Here is a 19,697-nt window from a genome sequence, read left to right as displayed (position 1 = left end):
ATGAATATATATATGTGTGTGTGTGTGTGTGTGTGTGTGTGTGTGTGTGTGTGTGTGTGTGTGTGTGTGTGTGTGTGTGTGTGTGTGTGTGTGTGTGTGTGTGTGTGTGTGTGTGTGTGTATATATAGTGTATATATACATACATATATATACATATAAATGTATAAATATATTGCATATATTTATACATTCACATTTTATACATTTATTTATTTAGCTTTTTACTTCAGGGAACATAGACTGGCTAGTCCTGCATAGTTCTCAATAAACAAAGAAATCAATTTGAATAGTCATATGGAAAAATAATATGTCATATATGGCAGGTTTACGCGGGAGTAGCCCAATAACTTCCGATGATAAGTCAAACTTGACACCAAGCTGAATCAGCAGTTTCAGCTACAATGTGGATCTTGGTTCAAGTAATTAGCATATTATTATGTTGTTATTCCACAGTAGTGAATTTTCCATGAGCCATATGTCTGATCACTGGATCTGGATTATTCCTCCATTCCAAATTATAATTTGTTGAGTGGTATATTTTCACATGTCATCACAGATCATGTGAAACGAGAAGCACATTTTGACATTTCCTCTATGACTCAGTTATACATAATTTTTCAATAGAAATTTGGATCGTGAAGATCATTGATATCAGCGCTTTCAGTCTTTTGCTGCCATCCTCATGTCGGTGACATCTTTGCAACTGTTGGGAGACGTAATATTTTTCACCACCAGATGTCGCCATCAACATGAAGAAAAAAAATGACCATAGTAATTTCTAAGAACTAATTTTTAAGAGTTTGAAAGAGAGAGAGAGAGAGAGAGAGAGAGAGAGAGAGTGTGTGTGTGTGTGTGTGTGTGTGTGTGTGTGTGTGTGTGTGTGTGTGTGTGTGTGTGTGTGTGTGTGTGAGAGAGAGAGAGAGAGAGAGAGAGAGAGAGAGAGAGAGAGAGAGAGAGAGAGAGAGAGAGAGAGAGAGAGAGAGAGAGAGAGAGAGAGAGAGAGAGAGAGAGAGAGAGAGAGAGAGAGAGAGAGAGAGAGAGAGAGCAGATGGTTGGAAAACACGCACAAAGGATTCTTGAACTCTTAATCTTTGCCTTGCCAGTGAGTTAAACTGAACTGAGATCCGTCAGAGGTTTTCTTCTACAGGAACTGGACATCGAGTAAAAGTTTTCTGTTGCTCCTCTTTTCGCTTTTGAGGATTGACGTGAACTCCTCCTGAGGAGCAGGTGAAGCAGTGTTTCAGAGAACAGCCCGCACAGAGGGGACGAAGGTAATTTCTCAATCAGTGGTTTATCCGCTAAATATTTCTAGTGGAGGTCAAGCTGTTTGGTTATTTTTTGTCGACATCTGTATCACCTATAGTCACGTAAAGAAGAAAATTCAGGACATTATACCTGATATAAATCTATCGATAAAAACAACAAACTTGGGGTGAACTCGTGTAAATATAAGCAGTGGGTTTCTGTTGCCCACACCTTCCTTCCAAAGCTCATTTGCATTTTTTATGAATCATTACTTTGAATTTCAAGGATTGTAATGTGGAAAAATAAAATGCTGTCACATAAGTTCAATATAAATGGACGCTATAATAATAATTGTGTTTTTTATACATGGGCACTCTTTTTGTATAAATGTGATTTACTACAGAAAGCTGAATTCATCATTTGAAATCTTTAATTTTTTGTATTTTCCATATGTCATGTAACATCAATATTATATGTAATAACTAAATAAGCTCATGATTTAATGTTTCTGTTGGTTTAATTTGACTGCCATTAAGTATTTAATTTAATAACATTTAAGATTTTGGAAAATAATATATTTTCCATTAATTATTTTACAAAATAGTACATGATCCTCTATGGCTTAAAAGAATTCAAGGATCTTCATTATATTTAGAAAATTTCTGTGTGATTGGAGGCTCATTATTTAATAAACTGATGTTATTATGATTGAAAAAACAACACAATCTGCTGCTCTCAATCTCAACATCCACTGTTCAGAAGCTTTCAATCACATCACCTGATCTTTATCAGCAGAAGGAGATCAGACTTCTTGTCCTTCAAAGAAGTTCTTCTAAAACAAATCACTTAAAGGAGATCTTGATATGCATGATTGCTCCAGAATAGCTACTTAATGGACAACCTGATGGGATTTCCTTACTTCCCTACAGCTGTTTCAAAAGTCAAGATGAGTTTGAGTCCCATGGAGGATGTTTATTGTTGTTTTACTGATTTTGTCAATCTTGATTGAGTGTTTCTTTCCTTATAAATCATTAATCTCATCCCACACTGAAGTCAAGTCAACGATCAAGGGCCTATGGTGCAACCTTCATTCATTTTATATCCTTTTCTCTAACTCCAAGGAAGGTTGAGTATAGAAGATATATTGAAACCATAATTGTTGCCATGTGTCTTTATTTTATTTCAGTAATAAATTTATTGTTTTGTTTTTACACATTCCTGTCCAGAGACTTCAGAAAGTGGCATAAAACCACAGGACCTTGAGGTCTGCATGTAGTCAAAGAGGGTCAAAATGACACAGATGTCTACAGTGTGCAACTTATGTAGGAACTTATGTAGGAACAGTGTCGCCACAAGCTGTTTCTCAGGCCTGGAAAAAAATCACACACAAATGTGTGTGTGTGTGTGTGTGTGTGTGTGTGTGTGTGTGTGTGTGTGTGTGTGTGTGTGTGTGTGTGTGTGTGTGTGTGTGTGTGTGTGTGTGTGTGTGTGTGTGTGTGTGTGTGTGTGTGTGTGTGTGTGTGTGTGTGTGTGTGTGAAAGAGAGAGAAAGACACAGACAGACAGACAGACAGACAGACAGACAGACAGACAGACAAAAAAAGACATTACTTGTGACAACTGTTAGTGAACAATACCATATCTGTACACATGAATGCACAGAAAAAGTATGATATTCATTCAAGAAAGACTTCATTTTCATGGTCACACCTTTTTTATGGAAAATATTGAAAATGTTTAACTTTTTTTACTTGATGTACTTTATGCACATTGCTATTTTACGTGAACTTTTACCTCACTGATTCATGCGCAGTTGCGATGTACAGAAACAAAATTTGTTGACTGACTTGGTCAATGATTTACACGTAAGTTCGGAAAACGTCCAGTGTTTGACATTCCTGTGATATTTGGTGGACCTTTGAGGTCTTTGATTCTTTCTGACTCTGAGTATCCATCTTGAGAAATTTTCTATATAAACAGTATTTTTGTTTGAAATCCTATTTTAAAGTGTAATACTTGCATCACTGGGTGTAGACTTTAGAGTCTACACCTGGTGATGTGTGTCTTTGTTGAGATCTGCTCACATCTTACCTCTCAGACTCACTCTGTTTGTCCAAATGAACAGGTGCCACCAGGATCCCGGAACAACTCTTCCTCCCAGTTGCCATGGCTGCGAATATCACCATTCAGGGTTGTGGACCTAATGTGGACTCGCTCTATTACAATCTGTGCGACATCAGCGTTGTATGGGGCATCGTTCTGGAGGCCTTTGCAGCAGCTGGCATTGTGTTCTCCATTGTTCTTTTCATCTCGCTGCTGGCTAGTGTGCCTTTTACACTTGACAAGAACCACAGGAGCTCGGTGGCCCTCCATGCCTGCTTCCTGGTCTGCACCACTGGACTCTTCTGCTTAACCTTCGCTTTCATTGTAGGAAAGGACTTTTGCACATGTGCTTCACGGAGGTTCCTGTTTGGAGTGCTGTTCGGCGGCTGCTTTGCCTGCCTCCTGATGCAGTGTGTCAGGCTGAACTTCCTTGTGAGGTGGAACAATGGGCCCCAGGCTTGGGTCTTATGTCTGGGGGCCATGGGGTTGTGGCTGGTGGAGGTCATAATCAATATAGAGTGGTTGATCATCACAGTTGTGCGGCAACCACAAGGGCCACTCAACATCACAGCTGAAACTGACAGAGCCACAGCTACACCTTGCAACATCGCCAATGAGGACTTTGTCATGGCACTCATCTATGTGATGACCCTGATCTTGGCTGTGATGCTGGCGAGTTTGGCCATCATGGCAGGAAAACACAAGCAGTGGAAGAATGAAGGGGCATGTATCCTGCTTACCAGCTTGTGCTCCGTGGGTATATGGGTGGCTTGGATCGTTATGTACGTTTATGGGAACCAGAGACATGGGGGCCCTACATGGGATGATCCCACCTTGGCCATAACCTTGGTGGCAAATGCATGGGTATTTCTCATGGTTTACACCATTCCAGACATCTGTTGTTTGACCAGTGATGATGAAAGCCAGCAAAATTTTGGGGAAGACGTGTATCCGAACCGAGGAATCGGCTATGAGACGATCCTGAAGGAACACAGCTCCCAGAATATGTTCATGGAAAATAAGGCTTTCTCTCTGGACGAGCCCAATCAAGGTATGTACCTGTAGACTAATGAAATCTCAAAGCACTAGTCATGAGACAGGCAAAAACCCTCCTTTCCGGTGTCCCTCCTGGGAACTGTATGCTGCTTAGTGCCCGGGAAAAAGATCATCACATCAACAACATAACCCATATGATGTTGGGCAAAAAAAACTTAATAAAGGCAAACTTTTTAGATTTCTTTGTATAAAACTAACAAGAAAAAATATAGCCATTATTATAGCCATTATTACCTGTGTGAAACTCTTAACAGACTATTCGGTGTGTGATGTTCTTAACTATATCTTATCTTATATCATGCATGGAGAGTTGTATTACAAACTGTCAATACAGAATTATTTTTTAACTTGACAAATGGCACATCCATAGTTCACGGCCTGGTTCAAACAGAATAAGAATGGAATGGACTTGGCCTCTCTCTATGAAATGTAATTTTACTAGTCTGAACCTCTCACCACACGTGGACTTTAAGTGTGGGTAGGCTGATTTCTCCATAAAAGAGGGCAGTCTTGACACAATTGCTGGAGTAGAAATAACTTCCATGACTGTTTGGGGTTTTTTTTGCTGCAATCTTATCTCATATTTTAACTCTGTTGAAAACCCATTTACTTCTGGAATCCAACTGTCACAATAAAACCCAAATATATTCGTATTATTAAATAACGGTGTTAGATTCAGCAAACTGCTGTTATTTATTGTAGCGATGAGACGTCCCATCCTTCATTTTCTCAGGTGGGAAATAATTCCATCCCTCTGGTACATAAAGTCGTTTGGCAGGAAGCAGTTTAATTCCCAGTATTCCCAGAAGATCAAATATTTCTCTGAGTACTATTTTGTGAGGTGGCTCATTCCTCTTACACTGTCACAACAGTCACATAGTTACTTAACATGAAGTCATGATGGAAGTTCATTTCAAAAGTCCAAGGGGGTATAGCATAATTTCTGACCCACGGTTTCACAGATGAACTCCTAGAGGAGCCGCACATTCTGTCTCTTCTCTGACTGTATTACCACGTTCTTATCACAGTACGACCTTGCAGGGATGAGTTTCAAGCACACACTCAAATCAGAACTGAGAGCTTACTCTGCTACAAGTCCTCAAAAGCTTGTTTATCATCTGCATGATGACCACACAGAATTTGATATGCCACTTTTTGTGCATTCAGCTGAACGGGATGTAATGTTGCAGGAAAAATCAGAACATTGAAACTTCCAGTCTGATGCAGGCTGATCAAAAGTCTGTTGGTGGATTCAGTGTATGCTCATAAATGATGAAGCAGGGTATCGTCTCAAGTGTTTTTCATCTGTCTATTACTTGTGTTGCAATGATATAGAAAGGAAAGCAGCTTAGGTAAATGTGTTGGGAGATGCTAAGCATTTCCTCCAAACAGGAATTTATCATTCGAATGGTGGTTTTCAAAGAAGCAATATAACTCTTATATTCTGTATATACAGGTATATACACTCAGTTCTTTTTTTATCATTAATGCAACAGTTAACCTCAAATAGCTGACATATTTTACTCACATTATGAGGTACAACTAGTCAATAATTGCCACAAGGATGGAAAAATTCAATAAAATCCCTGTTTATAATTGTTTCTCGGAGTCACAGTCTGGTATTCTGAGGTAATGCGTCGTCCAAATCATTCCTGTTAATGAGTGCCTTGTGTCGAACTGTTTCCCTAACCACTGTGTCACACCCGAACATTCACACCAACTCTGATTCCCACTTGAACACCACACCTTGTGTTTTCATTGTCTCAATGGTAACTCGGGTGTGGCAACAGTCTCATCCGGGGGACAATATTTGTTGTGCGTGATAAAGTCATCTATCACAGCATCTCTGGGCTACATCAATGAAGGCTATGATAAAATAAAGAACTTATTGTACCTTGTGGTCATTGAGTGCTCTGTATCTTAAGTGCTTGTAATCAAAGTATTTAAAAGGCCTAAAGATATCAGACAAATGGCTGGTTGGGTGATAAGTTAATTACTTTTACGCTATGTGTCCGTTATAGGGTCCAAGCCTGTGTCTCCGTACAGTGGCTACACCGGTCAGCTGCGTAGTTCCGTCTACCAGCCCACGGAGCTGGCTCTTATCAGCAAAGCCATGGGAAATGTGAGTATGAGTGTGGTATGTTTATTGAGACACATATTTCAAACATGGCATAGTGTACAAGCTGATAAATAACCTGTCCTTTAGTTAGTTTGTTTTTTGATGCCCTATCATTTAGTAAAAGCTGCTAACATCTGAAAGTAAGTACAAAATTAAAAAAAAAAAAAAAGATCAGTCTGCTTCTTGAGCATTGAGTTCTAATAAATAGTAATAAAGGTTCTGTTAGTATGGAATGTACAATTCTGATAAGGAGTGGACAAAGTCAGCCACAGTCATAGTTAAATATTTGTGACATCAATTAGATTTTAACTACCGGTAGTGTTGTAGTAATTTGTCCACAGAAAGTTTAATTTCTTACCTGCTTGACCTGATAGTTACATTTTGATGTATGGAACGCAGCTTCTGCTGTAAACTTAGAGGCAATCACGTTGGCAAAAAATTCTCACACCCTTATTTTGTCAGCTTAACACCAAAAACTATGTTGATTTTCAACAGTGTTGTCAGATAGTTAACAAGGGGCACCTTTTGGCACATTGTTGATGTCATCCAAAATTTGCAGCAACAGCAAATCCCACATTTAAATTTCAAATGACTTCACATTTCGTCTTAGATCATTGTAAGTGATAGTATGAAAAAGCTGCAGTACCAGCAGCTGCAGTCACCAGTCTACAAACATCAAATTACACAAAGGAAAAACTTCAGAATAAGTCTTCACGGCTTTTAAGAAGTGTGCGGCGACACTGTCTTGATACATTTTGAGGATTTTTCACAGAGCAAGAGGTTACAAAGATATTCTCTCCCTTTTTTCTTGGATGTTTTTTGTCACGACTTCACGCAGCATTCTCCAGACTCGTCCTTTGACATGGTTATTCCCAGAGCCAGCGCCACGTCTGCAGCCAACAGCGGCGGCAGCACACCCTCCACACACGCCGAGGTCCTGAACTCTGCTCACACCCAGACAAACGGAAATAGCGTAGGTCGGCCCACCAATCTTTAACACATCTCTTTCATTCGACTCGTTCCTTCCTGTCACTTGCTTACCTCCAGATGCATTTCTCTCGCCCTGCTGTGGTGCATATCGGCCGCTCAGGTCCTGCTGTATCCATAGCAACTTTCTCTACAGGTTTACTATGAATCAGTTCTTTGTTCGGCCTCTTTTTTTTCTTCTGGAGCTCACTGGTGTCAAGGTTTCATGTCTTTTACTTTCTTTTTTTATACACATGTTGGACTCATGTTCTCTTTACGAAATGCTGTTAGTATATTATGGAAAAATCTCTAATTTTACATGATGTGTCCTTTATTTACCCTCATAGCCATCATACATTTCCATTGTTTGTGCTATAATAGGTTCTTTTTGTATTATATGTATTAACAAACTCATGCCTTAGCCTTTAACTTAGTTTCTAATTCAAGAAAGAGTGCGAGTAAAGTTTAAATATATATTATCAAAACAACTATTGAAGAATATGTAAAGCACTAAAATTACTGGCATATTGTTGTTGGCAAAATAGGGATAAAAACACAACATCTTATTTTTAAAAGAAGTAATTGTATATGTTTTTAGACAAATTTTGGAAGATCAGCATTCTCCAGCTCAGGTGCGTCGAGCCTATATATTAATATAGACACATATAACTGTACATTTCTTGATAAACAGAGCTATGACTATTTTTAGTTGTCTTGTAGTAGCTCATTACCTGGATATTTACACACATATCTAAAAAACCCTATCCTAACCCTGACCCTAACAATGCTAGCTAGAAATAGGAGTTGTGTATGTCTTCTCCCCTCCATCAACAGGCAACTCCAAACTCATTGGTGTCTACTTGATAGCCTAGCATAGATGGAGATTCCCTTTTAAATCTCCTGTTACTGTCTAATTACCAACTCTACCATGTTTCTCTTCCTCTGCAGGGGAATGGTCTGCATAGGACGTCTCAGTGGTGAACACCCATCGGCTGTCAACTCCCAATCATGATAACCTAGTTCATTCATTTTCTTTCACACTTTCTGTATGTTTGCTGTCATTTGTGGTTCCCTAAGCTGGGTCTGAGAGGAACCTTCCATTCCCCTTGTGGAGGTGAATGCTGGGTCACCACCGATGGAAAACAGGCTAAACCTTCTTTAACTGAATTCCCACATGTCACTGGGTATTAGAGGGTAAAGAGCTGCATTTGGAAGTGGAAGCGAGGGGACAAATCCACAGCTTTGGTTCAGAACAAAGACTTTTTGCAGCGGTCACATTTGCTGAGAGTGAGCTGTGGACTTTGCTGAACCACACATATAAAGAGTGATGGTGCAAAGGAAATGCATGAAGACAGTAATTTAAAACGTTGGCACAATAACATATTCACATATGCACATGTGCATGCAAAAGCCTACCCTACACACACCTTAAGCTTTATAACACAGCAGTAGCCACATACCAGTGAAACATTCCTTACTCAGTTTAAATGAAGACAACACAGGCTGGAAAAACCCCAAAAAGGACAGGCATTACTTTCACTTATATCACAAACATGTTGCTCTTTAACTATAGGAGTAAATGTATATTACTTGTGCCTGGATCGGAAATATTGTTCATAACCACCAGATTCTCGTCTAAAACTGAACTGCCGGCTTAAATATGTTGTTAATGTGTCAATAGAATTTCACAGGATGGAAGCATTGAATGAAAATGTATATTTAATACTATTTATAGCACTCCTGTGTGCTATTTAATTTTTTTTATCAACATTCTACCAATCAAGTGACCATGAGTGTTCCCCAAACCTATAATACTCAATGTACAGCAGCAATCTGATTGATCACATTCACTGTGTGATTCATGTACAGTAAATAAATGTTAACTTCTGATCATGTAAATAGTGTGTTTTCTTTTGAATTGTGTGAAGAGGCACTTGATGATGCCCAGCAACCAATTCTAGAACAGAGCAGTACAGTATATGCATGTACAGTATGTATACACACACACAAAAAACTTATGTATACATATGTGTGTGTATATGTATACATACGTATGCATACACACACATACATATGTGTGTGTGAGATACACACACACACACACACACACACTGTATACCCCTGCACACTGGATGCCTTTCTGCTGCAGGTCTGGAGACTGGTGACACTCGTTTTGTCTTCTTAAATAGAAGTACAACCTTTCAATGTTCTGTCAACCCACTCATGACCACCATTCATTATCTATATTCCACTTGTTTGTTCACTACACTGCCAGCCCATCTCCAGAATCCCTCTATGAGGGAGGGAAACATTTGCTTTGATGAAGTGTATCCTGGTTCTCACCATCAGACAGTTTAAACAGTAGACATCAGTTGATTCAGCAGAACACTCTTTCTGTGTGTCTTTTCTGTCAGGACCAACAACTCACAGTATTACAAAGGTGTTTAAATCACATCTTTCCATGATTATAAAATGTTCAAACACTCTTGAATTGAGTTACAACTCTTGATACGTCCATAAACAGATGTAAAATATGACTTGCGCTTCAATTTATTTTAAGTAGTTATCATTTTATTTTCTTACCTCTGCCAACAAGGTTATGTGAATGGTTCAGCTTTGTTGTTCTGATGTTTTGCAGTATTATACATAAACTAATGCATGGGTTTGCATCAAAGATGAATCTTATCATATCCTTCAAGCTATTGCATTTGGGTGATGATCCAGATCAGGATCTGGATCTGAGAATTTTTCAATGTTGTTAAGTACAACACTACATAATTAGTGTTGTATCGTGCAACACAAATTATTGTTGTAAGATCTTAAGTAATATTTTGACATGGGTCCTTCTGACCATATGAACACACACACACACGCGCACGCGCACGCACACACACACACACACACACACACAGACACACGTTGACTCCACCTCCCCCAGGCTCATATTTTATGTATACTGAAGTGACTCCAGCTGCTAGCAATGACAGTGTCATTTAGAGGTTTAGCTGTGATTTATAAGTGGTCCAACTGCCGTGGCCTGATAACCTCCAAATAATCTACGAAGGTGAATAAAGGCCACATCCCAGTTGTATTTTTTTTAGCTCAGAAGAGCCTGCTTTTGTCTGTTTGTAGCAGTAATTCTCGCTATCCCCTCAGAGATGAAGCAATAAAAAAGTCTCTAAAAATAACCACTGTGGGCCTGATAGGAAATATGGGCAGATAAAGGCAATAAAAACATCTTTGTCTTGTTTTATCTTTTGTTTTCAGTGAGAAGAAAGTGACAAAGCTCTGACCTCATTGCATCATACCTGGACTAACCTATCACCCAAGGTTTTAAAGGTCCAAACAGGTTGTGCAGCTCCTTATTTGATGACTACTTTACATTATTATTATTATCATCATTATTTGCTTCCCATGATATCAAATTCTCATTATGGTTTGATAACCAAAAGATAATCCTCAAGTCCATGTAATTCATGGTGGATGCCAATGGCATGATGGTAGCCCTAAATGTTTAAAGGGGAAAATAATGGATGAATCTAATAAGTTGGATTATGGAGCAAGCATCTGGTATAAAATATAAGTACAGTTATATTTATTGTGTTGCCAAGCACTATTTGAAATAGATAAAGAATATTGGATGCCTCAAGACCAGGCAACCAAAAACATCCAGGAATTAGGGTGAAACATGTGAGACTTTTCTCACATTGTTGGCTTTCTGCTGTACTTTCTATCTGCTTTGAAATGTCTTCAGATATGATTTAGTGCTATATAAATAAAAGTTGATTGATTGATTGATTGATTGATTGATTGATTGATTGATTGATTGATTGATTGATTGATTGATTGATTGATTGATTGATTGATTGATTGATTGATTGATTGATTGATTGAGTATTCGATGAGAGGAAGAGTGCATCCAGAAAAAGGGAGGAAATCAACAATGCTCTCTGGAACCACCATGTCAGGAGAGTGAGATGCTTTAAGTGTGAGCTAATTGGCACAAGAGACTATCCTGCTGATAGCCCCAGTATCTGAGCTGCAGAGCCGTTTGCCCTATTACAGTAGTAGCATGCACACATGAACTGTGTGCAATCATACTCAGTATATTGACAGGCTAAAATGCACAATAAGAAAGGGTGTTGAAGTGATCTGAAAGCCAAGGACATTTATTTAGGTAATCTCAGCCACTCATCATTTGTGATATCTTTGACCAAAATATGTATTGTAATTATGTAACTATAAAGTGATTATCATGTTAGTAATGTAATGTGATCCTAGGCAAACCTTTTACTGAGGTGTAACACTTTATTATCAGTGACTATATGTAGCTTTGCTTGTTGTTGGTCCCAGTGAGTCTCTGCCTGATAAACTCAACCCATTATAATTGGCAGGCAAACATGAGCCCAGAACTCTGGTGCTTGAAATTTCGAATGAAAGCATGCCTGTCTCATCAAAGTAACACATACCTCCCCTCACAGTTTGCAACCCTCCTCGCTTCCTAGCCTTTCATTCCTCTGATGGTTGAACAAACCATCAATTAGGAGGAGAGCCACAAATTTATAGCCCTCAACTTTTCTAATTATCTCTTTCCACTGCGTGCTGCACTTTACATTAATAACATGATAAAACTAAAAAAATAAAATAAAATGCATCTGTTAATCATTTACAACTTTCCGTGCTGCTATGCAGAGCAGCTGAACAGAGCCATAGTTTGGTTCAGTGAAGGTGTTTAGTGACTGAGGTGTCAACAATCACAGACCACTGATTGGTCAATGTGTCATTACTCACTGTGCATTTAAGCTCCTTCATCTGCAGCTACTCAGTCATGCAGACCTTTATGGAACCACGCAAAAACACTGAAGAATGATTAACAAGCAGTTTGATCTGAACTGTACAAATAAACAGAGTTGATTCACAGACGAGATGGTTATTGGTTTAGAGAGTCAAGCCAGAATTCTCATGCTCAAGCGCAATTAGTCACATGAATGAAGTGTGAGTTAATGTTAAGCTATGTTTACATATAAAATAATGATCCACATTGTGGTGAGTGAAGTAAAAACTCAGGCTATAGTAGCTATTGATTTTATGTGTTCTTTATCCAGCATATGTTAAGTCAAAAACTTGTCATCATTATCAAAAGCCCTGAAGTTTATAAAATTATTATCAGTAGTTCCAACAATTATATCCCGCTGGAAAACAACCAGATCTGCGGTGGAGAATTTGATTACTTGTCATTATAGAAGAAGGACAAGAATCCATGATTAGATCCCTCCATCAATCTTTTTGCCATCTTCACCCACACTTCCTCACTGTGACATATTAACATACACACAGGGATACATTTCTGGACTGGTTGTCTTTTGAAGTAAGGCATTGACATTGTCATTACCGACGTCATTTTCGTGCACTGACCCGGCCGCTCCCCCCCCTCCAGGTAACAATGGGGTCTTTGTACGTTAGGACAAAGCTGGTGCTGTGATTCAACCAGGACGACCTTGAGGAAGGACACCTGAGTGCAGTACACCTCCCTGATACTTTTTAAATGTAAGATTTTGAGCTCATCCTCAAATAGAGAAGATACTGACTTATCAGAGATGCCATTCTTCACATTAAGTGAGTGCAATGAAATAGAAAACTGTTGTCACTTTTCCCAATTGAGGGAAACTGTTTGCGTAGCTTGTTGACACAGCTGCAGCACACAAATACTACTTCATGAGCACCACAACTGTATCAGGCAAATCACATGAGCTCAGATCACCTAAACTCTGTATGACCTTCTACTAAACCTTCTCACACAATGCAGATTTATCTCATGGTTTCTACCACAGTTGATTTGGATTGGTGCAATTTTAGGATTTTTTTCTGTGTTTTTGTTTGGGTTTGCATCGCTGTAAATCCTTACCAATATACTGGACAGTTAGACAGCAAAGTGTTGCAGAACGTTCAACAGGTTGTTAGAAATACTTCAAGGCCTTTTGTTCACCGGGATTATCAGTGATAACACTACAGTAATCCTTCTCATGCTGAATGCATGGAGCCAGAACAAAGCTGTGTGTTGCGTATGTCTGCGTGAGCATTCTGCATTTCAAGCATCCCTCACAATATTTGAGACGGGCACTGTTCCCATTTTTAAAGTGTTGCTGAGTCCACCAAAAAATCTCAAATAAGCATATCAGTTCTTGTGAAGGCATTGATAAAAATTATTACAATATATTCAGTTTCTCGTTTTATCTCATTTATTTTTCAATTCTATTTAGAGTTGCCTATGTGCAGTATCAAACTGGAAGAGATTTGTAGGCAAGTGGTATAGTTATGGTAAATATTTTTTCAAAGGTAACTTTACTTCACCACACATCATAGCATCAAACATTTCCAGAGCATATCAGCATGCCAAAGGGATAATGGGAATGCCTTCAGTCTTTCAACTATACCTGTATGTATTTCTGTGTGTCGAATTATGTCATGCTATATAACTGAACACAGTACTGTATATTGAAAAGCTTTTAGGAGAATTTTTCTGTTAATAGTAATAAAAATATAATATTATATTTGTCAGTTTGTGACAGAGTAATGTGATATGATGAACTCATCTTTACAAGGACTCCAATAATTCCCCCTGAAACCCATGGGAGTCCTCTGGAACTACCAGGTTATGAAAAATGTTTCAAGTGTAACAGTACCAAAAATAACCACTTCCATTTGAGTTTATTTTCTGTAAATGTGTTCCATTTTGTTTTGCCTCACCTTTCAGGCACAAAGCCCTTCAGAGGAGGTGGTGGAGCAGAGCTCCAGGATTTCCAAAAGAAAAGGTGTTAAGAGAAATGTAATCCAGCAGCAGGGCTGTGAGGGGACTGCTTGTGAGGATATTCTTAAGGAAAATAGACCACTTCAACCTCTGTGCTCACATCCCCGACATACTCAAGAGATTCTCTGAGCTGACCGACACAAACTGATATCAAACATAGTCAGGTCTTCTTTTTCTAAACGTGAGTAAAAAAAACCCCAAAAAAACAAGAAATTATCTTGTTCATCAGCATTTCTGTCTGGTGGATTTTCCTCTGCAGAGGTTGTTTGTTTATCAGTAAGTAAAGAAAAAACCTCCCATGACTTTTGACTGAGAGACCACTATCAGAAAAACCAAAAAAAGCAAAACTTCGGGTGTCTGGTGAGGACAGAATGTATAGTTTGTAAAATATGCAACGACCAAGAAAACGACCCTTCAGGCACACCTTAAAATAAAAGTTATTATAGATGGACGGTCAGACGGGCACACTAATGACTGTGGGGTTAACAATAATGTTCTCAAAGGAGCACTGACACATGTTGTAATATTGCCCAGCATGTAAATATTTTTTTGTTTCTTATTCGTTATATCTTCATTCTATAGATGTTGTGAAGGGTATTACATATAATTGACACAGGCATATCCACATGTTATGCAATTAATAAAGTTAATCCATCCAATCATTCTTGTATTTGTAGTGATACATGACCCAGCAGGCACACCTCGCAATTGCAAAAACCACTGTGAAATGGATTCTTAATATAAGACCATTTTTGGAAGACTAAGCCTAACTGGACTATAAAAACTTGTGATTCAGTTCATTCTACTGTCTGTGTACAAAGCTACTTCCCATTGTCTGTTTATTACTGTTTGGGGATTACCGTATTTGCAATCCATCCCTTCTTTCAAAACAATATCAGCAGCCTTTTAACTGTTGTTGGCTTTTCGCATTTGAACAGAGGCCTGAGTTTCTGTGAAGCATGACTAAGGGAGAGCCTCTCTTTGGAATATGGTCACATCGTGATCAGGGCCTCCAGTGAGATAACATGCCCCACCACACACCTGGTATCTCATGCCAGGCTGAGCAGCTGCTGTGTTTCAACACAACGTTACCATGGATGTGGCTTGCAAACATTGCAGTCTGTGGGGACCAAAGACTAACACCTCTTCTCTTTCCGCCATTAAACACACCTCCTCACACATGCATGTCCCCATACAGTACTGTACATCAGTGAATGGGTCAAGAGTTTATTCTTAATCTCTGTTTCAATCTTTAGGCCTAAATGCTATTTCAGCTTCAAAAAGGATGTATGGGAAACATATAAGGATACTCGGCCTGACAAGTCGTTCTTATTTAAGTCACTGTTTTCAGCCTTGGCCTTGGACATTTTGTTTCTTTTTCTATATTTATTTGCACTTTCTGGGTTTGGAAGTAAGATCAAGTAATTATAGTTGACAACACAAAAGTTGACATTATGTTAGTAAATGGTTGTTATATAGTCAAAGCCAAGTTATGATATTGAAATCAGTCATGTTATCAACCAATACATCTTTATCACTGCTTGTATTTTATTATTTTCTAAATTATTTTGCTATTATCTAGTATTTTATTCATTTATTAACAATTTATAGGATGAACCTATAACTTTTAGGATCAAAGGCATTACACAGGCATTTAATGAGAACATTAAATTGGAATCACACACAAAAATTAGATATTCGTTATAACGTTGTTCTGTCTAGATGAACAGAAATGTGTTGTTTTGTCCCAGAAATAGATTTCATGGCCCTAACAAGGCACAAGGATGCCTTGTTGGTAGAAGGATGCTGAGTTTTGAACTGTCAGGCAGGAGGACTAGGGGAAGACCAAAGAGGAGGTTTATGGATGTAGTGAAAGAGGACATGAAGGTAGTTGGTGTGAGAGAGGAGGATGCAGAAGACAGGGTTAGATGGAGACAATTGATTCGCTGTGGCGACCCCTGAAGGAAAAAGGCGAAAGGCAAAGAAGAACAAGGCACATGCAGCCTCTAGGCATCAATGAGTCTTGTTCAGTGCAATCAGCCACTACGAGCCGTATAGTAATAAAAATGTTAGTCACGCAGACGTATTATGACTAAAAACTGATAACTGATGTTTTTTATATCTATACCTATGAATGATGATATACTGTAGATATAAAAAAAAAACAAGGAGGAGAAGAAGAAATGATGATATAGTTTGAGTATATGCAATATTTGAATTGACTTCAACCTCATTCGGTAATTTTGCACAATGTACTGTTCTAAATAAGATTTGCGTGTTTTTGGCCTGTTTAAATTCAACTAGCGCGTCTATTCACAAAAAAATACCGACACCTGCTGGATAGAGATTGAACGTGCAGCGACATCGTGGGACCCGCCCAAAGGTTGCGACTTCATTTTCCATTGGTTTAAAATTAGAAACCTGCCATGTGATTTGTCACATTGTGTTCTGGCCACCAATCAACATATTTGACCATAAAGGTCAAAGTTCAGGACAACTGGAAGTGATGCAAGAATCTCGGAAGTCAGATGAATTCGGATATGTGATTCCAAGAGCCTGAAACAGTTAAGAGGAAAAGCAGTTAAAAGAAAATTAATTATGCGGACACGTCACCGGGGCTCCTGTTTTCTCCGACGATGTTGGCTTTGAGTGTAAACGCGGTGAGGTCGACAGTGTCTTTACACAAGGTTGGTAGCTAAGCTAACCGCACTGTGGTGTTAGCTGTACAGATGCTAATGTTACCGAAGGTGCACACACAGGCTGACATTCATCCAACCTTTCCTTTTCAACGATTTTCTGAGCGAAATCTAAACATTACGTGTTATTGTTTAGAATAACTATACTGTATACGTAATTAGTTATTGAACGTACTTATTACTGCCAGCTCTTTTATAAACTTTTTTTTTAAAACTCTTAAGTTTGATATAACATTTTATCAGAGTGTCGGGTTTTATTTATTATTTTTATTTTTGTTGTTTGTCTTGTACGAAGAACAAACTGCGCTCTGACATTTATCATTTGCATTCTTAAACATAAAAAGCATTTATGTAAAAGAATACGAATAAAAAATGTCTAAAACACATCATATTCTACGTTTTTTTTTTCCAGCTGTGTGTCCTCTCCCATCTACACATGAGAGATTGTTTCTACCATTGCATTCTACATTCATGGAGACAAGGTCCACAAATGGGTGCCATCCGTTTCCGGTCAAATAGTCCTGATTTGCCTAATCCTGACTCCTCTGAGTGTATTGAACCAGATCGTCGTCACAACGCCTCTTCATGGTCTCCCGACCAGGGTCCACCGCCGGCTCCTACCCACTGTTGCATGAGTGGCTGTCATAACTGTGTGTGGATCGAGCATGCAGAGCAGCTCCTGGCCTACTACCATGACGGAGGCGACAGAGCGCTTGCTGCTATTGAGGAGAACGTCCTCGATGAGAACCTTAAAACCTACCTAAAAATGGAGATTAGACTCTTGAAGAAGACGTGACTGGTCTCTTTTATTCCAGTGGTTCTCAACCACAGTGTAGACATTTGATAAGTGTTGCATGGTTTTTATGTGATAATCTTTCATTTACTGAGTGTCAAAATGAGTGGAAGTAGTTAATATAACACTTCAGTTGCAAATGTTACCTCCAAATGAGACATAATAACTTTATCTCTCAATTTTTATGAATTTCAAAACCTTTTAGAAGAACAATATGTATCATCTGTATTTTCTCATTTACCAGCTGATTCAATTATTGCACGCTTCATAGATTCATTGTCATGTTCCTGTAGTCATGACAGTTGTTTGCACATTTTAACATCTTGTTTGAAGTTATAATTTAAAGCACTGAATATATATTTATTGTGTTTTTCTGATTATTAGATTCATTTTGTTTAAGCACATATTTATTTTCTGCACTGGAAGTGTTGTAAACAGTTGTTTAACAAATGAAGACACTTTGAGAAGATGGTGTGAAAAAAACTGTAAACTTGCTTTCATCAAGGAAATGGCCTGGTAACTTGTAACTTATCCTGGCATATATGCAACCAACTTTAAAAAGAAAAATCAGAAACATCTGAATATCAGTAAAGTATTTTTTTTTAAAAATATTTCACAAAAAATTTCTGTTGATCTAAATAGGTGTAAATAGATGAATGGAGGAGGCCTCTGGAAGTAATAATCTGATGGATTATGTCAGGACAGACGCAGAGCATGTTCAGATTTTAGACTGACGTCACTCAGTCAGCTGAGCCTGGTGTCCATATCTCTCACAGGACCACTTTGTGGTGGTGCTGACCCTGATTCCTCTGACTCAGCTGTAGTCTGGTGAGTGATGCAGTCTGTCATGATTATACAGATATTAGAGGGCAGCTCCAGCCTGTAGTTCTTTGATCTAGGTTATGCAGGGGATTACACTTTGATCATATTCATAACGCTGTACCCTGTGACACTGACGTGATGGAAAAGAACTCAAGATGGATTAGTGCCAATGCCACCGATGCAACATCATACCAGTTGTTCTGTAACACAAACCATCTCATAGTCATAGTCAACTTTATTGTCAAAAATCAAATACAGATAGGAAGTCTGTTCAGTTCCTGCATTTCATGCATGATTGGGTATGAACTGTTTAATCATGTCAGGTTACTGGGGTTCCTGAGGTGAAGAAGGTCCGATGGTCCGTTGAAATATAATAATCACAATGTGGCAAAGTTGCCAAAAGGTATCAAAACCTACAATTATGAAAGTGTTGTGCTACAGAGATGCTCCAGCCTACAAGTCAGACTGCAGAGATGGAACAAACTTTTTTGGTACAGATTAAGAGTGTCACAATAGATCAGTGAAAAGACAAACCATGATCATCTCTTTCCCTTTTTTTAAAAATTAGGTATGGTGTGGGAATGCACCTCAACAGTCATAGCTACATATCATGAAAAGATATTACCAAGATAGCTGCGGGCACTGCACTTTACAATGTTGGAATATCTAATATACATAATAAAATGTATTGTCAAATCATAATTATGTCATTAAAAGATGATAAAAGGATAGCCAGACAACAACCTCTCATTTTCTTTATTATATATACTTTTTCAGTGAAAATGAAATACAAAAATTACACTTCCCATAATCGGAACCCAAGAACTATCAAAAAATTCACTATTGTTATTTATCAAATGTGTTTTCATTTTTTTGTGTGCATATCATTCAGCCATCCAGCTGATTTCAGTTCAATATATTTATATCACTGCTATTGTGGTTCTTAAAGATGCAGATTGATTTCTTTTGGAGTATAATAATAGGTGAATGGGAGCATTCTAAATAAATGAATGCTGTACAGGTGTGTAAGATCTTTGCCAGCCATAGTGAGTGATCATCAGTAGTGCAAATAAATCTTCACACGTGTGCA

The 19,697-nt window shown here is 38.4% G+C and overlaps 1 protein-coding gene across 3 annotated transcripts; it reads left to right on the top strand.

Moving 5' to 3' along the window:
• Positions 1-1,078: 1,078 nt before the first annotated feature.
• gprc5c (G protein-coupled receptor, class C, group 5, member C) lies at positions 1,079-9,377 on the top strand. Of its 3 annotated transcripts, none has more exons than XM_068305396.1 (5): positions 1,079-1,271; positions 3,370-4,398; positions 6,425-6,525; positions 7,361-7,495; positions 8,437-9,377. In XM_068305396.1, exons 2-5 carry the CDS (start codon positions 3,411-3,413, stop codon positions 8,467-8,469), a joined length of 1,257 nt encoding a protein of 418 aa, XP_068161497.1. In that variant the 5' UTR covers positions 1,079-1,271; positions 3,370-3,410; the 3' UTR covers positions 8,470-9,377. The 3 variants fall into 3 exon arrangements, with proteins under 3 accessions (XP_068161497.1, XP_068161498.1, XP_068161499.1); XM_068305397.1 differs by having other exon boundaries at positions 7,361-7,499; XM_068305398.1 differs by lacking the exon at positions 7,361-7,495.
• Positions 9,378-19,697: the final 10,320 nt, after the last annotated feature.

The sequence above is a fragment of the Antennarius striatus genome, chromosome 21 (assembly GCF_040054535.1).
Source record: "Antennarius striatus isolate MH-2024 chromosome 21, ASM4005453v1, whole genome shotgun sequence".
NCBI lineage: Eukaryota > Metazoa > Chordata > Actinopteri > Lophiiformes > Antennariidae > Antennarius > Antennarius striatus.
The sequence above is the reverse complement of the archived record's forward strand: the minus strand, read 5'-3'. Positions and strand labels throughout refer to the sequence as shown.